This window comes from Impatiens glandulifera, chromosome 1, assembly GCF_907164915.1.
Source record: "Impatiens glandulifera chromosome 1, dImpGla2.1, whole genome shotgun sequence".
NCBI lineage: Eukaryota > Viridiplantae > Streptophyta > Magnoliopsida > Ericales > Balsaminaceae > Impatiens > Impatiens glandulifera.
In genome coordinates this window covers 126,206,689-126,215,953 of record NC_061862.1, presented here as the reverse complement: position 1 = coordinate 126,215,953, position 9,265 = coordinate 126,206,689, and the positions used below count along the sequence as shown (strand labels likewise).

The following is a 9,265-nucleotide window of genomic DNA, read 5'->3' as shown; positions in this document are numbered from 1 at the left end:
GGCTCGTATAAACACTTGAGCCGAGAGACGGATGAATAAAATATTTTAGGACCGAGGTTTTTGATGAGCAGCCCGTAACACTTTCCTATAAAGAGTTGTAAAAATTTATTTGAGATATAAGAAAGATATATTTTGTCATCTTGTTATCAACATAGCAGTTCTTGATGTTAAAACAGCCTATGCTCGCCCAAACAGGATTCCCCATACCAAAATCAACATTATAAACTGGAAACTGGCACCAACAGCTAAAGTTAAAGATATTAGAATCCTCCCTTGTTGACAGTTCCTCTATCTTCATCCGATTTTTCATCATCACTACATACCCTTAATCCCCTCGAACACGCCTTATGTACTCGTCGTCAAGTCTACGAATCCCTTCCCTCACCTTCCTTCTCATCATTGTTAAATCATTCGAGTATTCGTAGCTGCAATATGCATATGCCAGAACGACGAGATTACCAATTGCATGCTCTGACAATGGAGGCACCATTCGGCTCCTTAGGTTCACCGCCTGAAATGCGATGTATTGTTTGTCAGGCTTATTGACCGTAGCATACTTCCATATGAAAGTCGATACTACTTCCACTCGGGTGGGAATGAGATTATTATGATCAATTTTCGCCTTTGCTCTCATTGAAATTATCTTACTTGCGTAAAAAAAAACCTCCTGGTGACAAGGGTCTCTTTCCAGACTTCGGATAGTGGATTGCAATCGTGTTTCTCATTTGGAGGGAAAAGGGATGATGAGGGAAAGCTCGGCTTAAGGATATTAATCATGTTATCGTGTTGGTGAGATATGGCAGCCCACGACGTCATGAATGAGAAAAATGAGACCTCGTCTGCAATCTTATGTGGGACATAGGTGCCAATTGCGATACCTCCGCAGTTAAAGTAGCTAACTTGGATTGCGAAAATATCATCTTCTTCTTCACCATTTCCCATCAAGTTGGGTATGAGCGGGTCAACCATTTCTGTTTCGTGGCACTCGATCACGTCCATGATCATTGAATCGACTTTCGCCTCCAAATATCGAACGCCCATGTCATTGCAGTCTATCAAGTTGGCACCTCTATTCAGGCGCCCTGATATTTTTTGAAAGGATAATTGGTGGGAGAGGATGGACTCACAAACTCATTTGATAATATAATGACATTCAATGGCGCCATTGATATATATCTCCTTGCCTTAAGCTGCTTCTATTATTATCTCAAGTTCAGAAAACAATGAAATTGAAGACTATGGCAGGATACTACTTATATTGATTGTGCTGTAACAATAGGTTACAACTCTCTTATTTTATTATGGCTATTGGATTTAGTATAAAAGGTTAAACAACAAGTAAAATTATACAATAACGTAATTAAATAAGCTATTCCTAATATAAAAAAACAAACTTAATTGAGCATTTAACAAAGAAATTGTATAATCTAAAACAAATAAGAAAGATAAGCTCCAACAATTAAACATAACACCTAAATCATTATTGTTTCGAATAAGTTGAATAATATCAAACGTGAATATAACTGAACCAATCGACCCTTAGAGCTTATTTTGATTTTAAAAATAAAATTGTTTCATTAAAGAATAAAATATTTGAGTTTTTAATTATAATATTTTTATATTTAAATTTTATATATAAATGTTTTAAAAAATTATTTTGAATTGTAAATGAAATATATTTGTAACATCAACCAACCACTAAATTTAGAGTGTTCTAATAAAAAAATATTGGGTTAGAGGTAGGCACTGGCCTATCCTTATCCTCAAATTGCAGTGATGGTGAAATAATTATACCATCATTTCAATTAGGTGGTGTGAAAGTCATAAAATAATTATACTTAGCTAATGTGAAAATGGTTTGTGATTCTCTAATCCCCTAAAATGGATAAGATTAAGTAAATTGCCCTCAATTTATTATGGATAAGATTAAGTAAATTTTCCTTAATCTATTTTTAATGTATTCCGTTTTTAAGAAATTCTTAAGTGAAATCGGGACAAAATAAATGGCCACTCGCGATCCACGAGAGAAGAGTCCAATTATTTTATGTAATATTCGAATTAAAATAAACAAATTCTTAAATTTGTATTTTACTGTCTCAATGATTTCGAATAAGAATTTGAGTAAGAAATTTATAAAGAAAATCAATAATGAATGTTATTAAACAATACTTATAAGATAGCTTAGTTGTATAAAAAAAGTTTTTACATAATTTTAATTCAATATATTTATATATATATAAATATATAATAAGAGAAAATATTTATATAAAATTAATAAGATATATATAATGAGAGTATATATTTATATAAAAGTATATATTTATTTGGAGAAAATAGATATATATATATTTATAATGAGAGAATAAAAAAAAGGGTCATATAAAAATAAAGTAAGAATTTTTTAATATTAATTTGAAAGATCATACAAAAATTAAATATATACATTTATTTGTTTTAAATAAATTATACTATAAGATATCAAATTTATGAAAAGAAAAAATTACAATTAATAGAAGGACTTGTACTTAAATTCAAACTCGAACTTGAGATGGTCTGAAACATAGAATGATGTCCACTTAAATTTTTGTAAACAGTAATAATTATAATTAATCAACCTCTAGATGTGCAATGTTGCACGCAGGCCAGTCCGGAGGGGTAGGCAGCCTAGGTCACGGCCTAGGGCTTAGGACCAAAAAGAGGCCCATTTTTTATATATGCTAGGTGTTAGTAAGAATTTTTAGTTTCTTATTCTTTATCTTTTTTATTATGTTAAGATTTTTTGGCCCATGGCTCTATAGCCCAAATAGAGAAACAAACTAACACTATCAGAATAAAAAAATTGAAAACCCTACTGTCTGTCTCTCTCAGTCTCTGTATCCTACATCGACAACGAAACCGACAACGAAACCGACAACAAAATAATTTCGACGGTGGCTCTGTTTCGCTGGGTTGAGACTTGAGTTAAGGTTTAACCATTAAAAGTGAAAATTCAACATTAGGGTTTGATTGTTATTTATTTTTATGCTTTATTATGAGATTGTGTATTTGTGTGGTTAAGCTGTAAACATCTTTGAAAATAGTTTACTTGTTTGATGGCGCCGGAAAAATATTTATCTGGATATGAAAAACGAAAAAGGAAATAATTAGAAGAACAATTGGTTAAATCTCATAGTGGTGCGCTTGATAAGTTTGTTAAAAGAATAAATGCTTCTGAAAATTTAGACTCCAGTGAAGCGATAAATGCTGAAGAAATTAATATAGATTGCTATCCTAATGTCCGCTGCTGAAATTCTTGATTTTGTAATGTCAATAGATTGCTATTCTAATGTCTCAATTGTATATCGAATTTTACTAACATTGTCTATTACGGTAGCTTCTGCTGAAAGAAGTTTTTCTAAGTTAAAATTATTGAAAAATTATCTAAGATCTTCGATGTCTCAAGATAGATTGAATGGACTTGCTATTTTATGTATTGAAAAAGATTTTTTGGAATATATTGATTACGATAAAATTATCAATGATTTTGCATCTAAAAATGCAAGAAGAAGTCACTTTCGTTGACAATTTATGTTGCATCTTTGTAGATATTGGAAGGTTATTGAAGATCAACGGTGAAACACAAGTGAAGTTTATGCGTAGAGCCCAAATTTCGTGCTTTCGCCTATGGCCTAAAAAATCTCAGGAACGGCACTGGTTGCACGTCTAACATATCCATTGTTTTATCTCTTATTGTTGATCATATTTAGTCTATGAAAGCGTTCAATTCGTACTCTTACAATAGCGAAAGCTTTATCTAACTGGTGTGCACGACCGACAGTAACGATACATTCGCATTCAACAGAAACAGGTAACAAAGCTTGTGATTTTTTAGCCGAAACCACTGTTTATGCAAGGCCATGCCTTCTTTCCTTGAATCGACATTTTGTTTGGCAATAGCTAAATTAAAAGAAATTATTATTTGTCGGCAATAAAATATATTAATTTCTATAACGTGCTTTTGAATTTTATTTCGAAATAATTGTCAAAATATTTTTTACCTCATTGTGAATTTTTATTTTTATGTATTTATATAAGGCATCATAATACTACATAATATCATTAACCAGACAAACAACTGTCAAAGAAGTCAATTTATTTTATAAACCTATCTTCAAATGTTGGACTTACAAATAATTTGTTGGTAAAGATATCTTCAAATGCTAGACCTACAAAGAATTTGTATAAACATATATATGGTCATTATAAAACAAAAGAAAAAATATATACACATTCCCAAAGAAAATAAAAATAAAAATTAAACAAAATTAACCCTATAAAACAGAAAAGAAAATCATAATATTAAATTATGGAAAAATCATAACTAAAATGTTTAAATGTTTTTAACAATTGTTAAAAGAACACACTTAATATATACATTAAATTAGAACGCCTCGCAAAACAAGTTATGCAAAATAAATAACTTTAGAAGTAGCCACTAAAAAGTTAGAATCATATTCTCATGGGGAAGATCTCCACACTAGTCGGACATATTAAATATTTTTTTATTTTCCTGATTTTGCAAACCCTAGCCATCCAGGGTTCCTCACCGATGAGGGTACAAAATTTCCTCTTCAACAGAACTAGACAAACAGTTCATTTGATGAGAAAAAGACGAAATTTCTTCCTATACCTCCTTAACTTTTTTTTTGGGAAATACGACTTAGCGTCCTTTTATTAAAAATTTCCAAAAATGCAAAAAAAAACACGAGTTTAAGAGATCATTCTAGACAGACCTAAAATGATTTTGAAGTCGTAACATTCTAAATAAAAGCTAAAAAGCTAAAAATGTAAATGAATTATCTGATTACAATACTTTCAATTCTAGTGAGTTTATAAAACGGTAAATTCCAGTTCCTACAGAAATTCCAATTATGCTCCGTGCTTGGAATTCTTCCCTACGTTCTTGCGAGGACGCTACAATCTGATACAATATCTTTCCATGAATCTTCAACGCTCCTGCGGGTTCTGCCATATACCCTTTCATTCTGTTCTTGCCAAATGTTATACACCACTGCTCCAAAGCCGCACTTGAACACGCCTGTTGCAAATCTATTTCCCTTAGATTTGAGTAGTGTTATTTCTTTGATTTCATTCCATTCGTTTGGGAAACTGATTAGCTCCAGGCTTTTAAAGAATATGTCCCAAAGCTCCGAAGCAATACATAAGCTCCTGAATAGGTGATCTATGGTTTCTTCATTTCCTCTACATAGAAGACAACTCATGTCTGGGATGCTTATATACTCGCTGATACGATCACGAGTGCTGAGTCTTTCCTATAAGGCGAGCCGTAGGATGAACTAGTGTCTAGGGATAATCTTCGTTGAGCATACAAGAGGAGCCCATTCTACTTTCTACGCTTTTTCCCAGGTTACCTCCCATATTTTCTTCGATACCAGCTTCCCATTGTCCTCAGCTTTCCATTCATGAATATCTAGTATGTCGTGTAATTGTATGTTACTTATATGATCAAGTATCTTCTGTCCTTATGGATTTCTTCTCAGGAGTGAGTCCCAATTCTTGTGTTTAATGTCTCTGATTTTAGCTTCTGCGCAGTCCCTTCTGATACGAGTATTTTGAAACTCCTCCTTGTGTATGATAGGTTGGTTTTCGAACCATGGTTCGTGCTAGAATAGAGTGTCTTTCCCGTCCCCTAGGTAGATGTCGTAAAGATCTGCAATATCGCTTCTTAGTTTAAGAATCTTTTTTAAAGACCAGCTCATACCTTCATGAATTTTGCAGGTCCAGATGTTGGTTTCGTGTTTCATAAACCTCGTATGCACCCATTTGATCATAGTGACTCCTAATTGCGCTCCAAATCTCACAGATGCTTGAAGGTGAGAGCCTTATTCTACTCGATACAGTTCTTCAAGTTGATGCCTCCCGCGTCCTTCGGTTTGCAGAGAGCGGTCCATTTATCTTTCTTTCCTCCTCTTCCGCTACTGCCCTAGATAAAGTACCTCATCAGCCTGTCGAGCTCCTTCATTATCTTCTTCGGAATGACCATCTGCTGCGCCCAGTAGCCAACTATGCCCATGACCACGGTTTTGATAATTTCGTTCCTCCCTGCATAAGAAAGTTTTTTTTGCTGCCTAACCAGATATCATGTTATTTACCTTTTCAATCAGCAGCTTGTAGTGTGAGATCTCAATCTGCTTCGCGGTTAACAAAATTCCTATGTACCTTACGGGAAAACTACCTTCCTTGATGCCCATGATGTTGAAGATGTCCTGCTTTGTTTCGTCCTTCACACCTTCATAAAATGCCACACTTTTTCTTTCATTAATAGTTAAACGTGTAACCTCAGAAAAGAACGTTAGTGCAGCCCTAATAGTTTTAATGGAATCAATGTCTATGTGCGCGAGAATGAACAAATCGTCAACAAAGCATAAATGGTTTACCTCCTCTACCTCACAGAATGGGTGAAAGATGTATGGACGATTCCTTCGGAACATCATGAAGATGCTCTCAAAGATTGCCATGATAGCTACGAAAAGGTAAGAAGAGAGGAGGGGGTCCTCTTGCCTTACCCTGTTTTCACCCTTGAAATAGCGTCTGTGGACTCCATTGATGCTAACAACAAAGTAGGATGATGAAACGCACTGTATAATCCATTCAATAAAAATCATAGGAAAATCAGATACAACCAGAAAGTCTCGAATGACTTCCCATCTAACAGAGTCGAAAGCTTTCTTGATATCTATTTTGAAAGCCACTCTTGGAGATATTTTCTTTTTCCCGTAGCCTTTTAAAAGACTCTGTATGAAAATAATATTATGAGAGATTGTCCTAACGGGGATGAATGCAGATTGATTCAGATTTATAATTTTTCCTATGACATTTTTAAATCGTTTAGAAATGATTTTTGAAATTATTTTATAAATCACATTATAGTAGGAAATTGGTATGAAATCTTGTACTTTCTCAGGTATCGCAGTTTTAGGATCAAGGTTAGGATTGTTGTATTGAATTGCTTTAACATCTCCCTGTTCTTGAAAAACTCCAGAATCCCATCAGTAACGTCTTTACCCTCAACCGACCAATTGTCTTTGAAAAACTGTGCATTAAACCCATCAAGACCCGGGTTTTTATTCCCATCAATACTAAATAGAGCTTCTTTAACCTCAACCCTCGTGAACTTTGCAATTCCTCCAACAGAGAAAGCCATTTCCTATATTATATCCCTTTTAGAGGGTTCTTTGTGTGAAATTCTACACATATCTATTATATATTGAAGAATTTCTTAGATTTTACAAGGACGACCTCCACAAGTTTCATAGGCCTTGAACCTCGCAACCCAAGGTTGAAGAGCATATCAAAACCGCAGAGAAATCCAGCATACCGATTCCCGGTCAAACAAATTAAATTTAAGAAAAACCTTTGAGAATAGCTAAGAAATGGTAGCTCCTTATACATAAGTAAAAGATAAATTTTCAAAATAAAACTCCCTTGAGTACATCGATATAGGAAAATAACACAGTTATAACACAATTTAGAAGGAAGTAGACATTATGTTAACAACACACCTAAATATATAATTATTGTATAATTTTTTAAAAAACACAATGACAATAACCAACAAAATTGATATAAACTTACATAACCAAGAGTGTCCCTTAAATTTTTTTGTCTTCATTCAAAACTCGCTCAAGGATTTTGTTTATCAATTCACGAGGCAATCATTTAAAAATACCAAGTTTATGAAAATTGACCCTGGAGAACCCACAAAGAAGTAATATATATATATAATAAAGAAACATGTAAAAATATTGGAAAAAATGTTACCTTGGCATAACGATCTCAAGTTTGTTAGTAAAATAAAAGCGAATCAACGAAAATGGAGTATATATATATATATATATATATATATATATTAATAAAAAAAAGTTATAAACCAAAAACAATAATCAAATCAGCAAATAATCATGGAACAAATTGTGACATTGCAAATTTTCTTCAAAAATAGTTCATAATAAACTTACAAACTGCATTGAAAATGAAAAGGCTTTCAACACTTACACACAACTTCTTCTTCTAATAATCTTGATCAAAGACTTGTAAGCATAACCTTAATAATCATTGAATAAATTGAGACATTGTAGATTTCTTCAAGAACAGATCATAATAAAATTTACAAACTACAACGAAAATAAAAAGGCTTTCATCACTTACACATAGCTTCTTCTTCTAAAAATATTGATCAAAGACTTGTAAGCCAAACATAAATAAGCATCGAATAAATTACGAAATTAGATATTTCTTCGAAAACAATTTATAATGAGAATGAAAAGGTTGTCAGCACTTACACACAAATTCTTCGGCAACAAAGTTTGAAAACCCAAAAGTACAAAAACCTGTGAGAAATCAATGCTCTATTACTCTCATCGTCCTCCACACACAACCGATTGAACAGATCCTCCCGTAAGCAAAAGACGACGCGAAGAACGCCAAATGCTACGCTTAATCGATCATAGGTAAACCATCTCCTCACATACAAGAAAAACAAACAAACAAATAAACTTGGTGTTAAATTTTTGATTTGAATGTTCGTTATCCGACCTGCATTTTAATTCCATAAAACTAATTTAGATAACTTCTAAACAAAGTATAAAAGTAAACACAATCATCATATCAGTAAATAATCATTGAATAAATTAGGACATTGTAGATTTCTTTAAAAACAATTCATAATGAAATGAAAAATAATAAACTCAACGAAAAAATCAGCGAAAGTAAGTCCACGAATTAACGTGGCATGACATGTGGGTAGGAGATATAATTTTGTTAAAATGACCCGAAACGCTTATTTAGGGTCCCGAAACGGCTTCAAAATGTCCCGAAACCGCCATTTCGAGTCCTGAAACGGCAATTTTGGGAGAATTTGTTTTCCCAAAATGAGCATTTTCGGAACTCAAAAGAAACGTTTTCGGGACGTTGGGATTAAATGACAGGCCACATCGGATTCGTGGACTTGCTTTCGTTGAGTTTATCCTTCCTCTAATGAAATTTATAAACAACAATGAAAATAAAAAGGCATTCAACACTTACCCACATCTTCTTCTTCTTACAATCTTCATGAAAGTCTTGTAAGACAAACCTAAATTAACATTAAATAAATTGCAACATTCCAGATTTTTTTCAAGCACATTTCATAATGAAATTTACAAATTATAATGAAAATAAAAAGGCTTTCAGCACTTACCCACAACTTGTTCTGACAATCTTGATA

General features: G+C 33.0%; 1 protein-coding gene across 1 annotated transcript; it reads right to left on the bottom strand.

Moving 5' to 3' along the window:
- Positions 1 to 325: 325 nt before the first annotated feature.
- On the bottom strand, positions 326 to 1,041 carry LOC124942592 (stemmadenine O-acetyltransferase-like). The gene is made up of 2 exons (XM_047483124.1): positions 649 to 1,041; positions 326 to 511 (listed from the first exon to the last, which is right to left on the bottom strand). The coding sequence occupies exons 1-2, from the start codon at positions 1,039 to 1,041 to the stop codon at positions 326 to 328; spliced, it is 579 nt and encodes a 192-aa protein (XP_047339080.1).
- Between the last annotated feature and the right edge of the window lie 8,224 nt (positions 1,042 to 9,265).

Coding starts and splice junctions, on each gene's coding strand:
- LOC124942592 (XM_047483124.1), bottom strand. CDS start 1,041: ATGGGCGTTCGATATTTGGAGGCGAAAGTCGATTCAATGATCATGGAC. Junction 512..648: donor GGAGGTTTTTTTTTACGCAA/GTAAGATAATTT, acceptor ATCGCATTTCAG/GCGGTGAACCTAAGGAGCCG.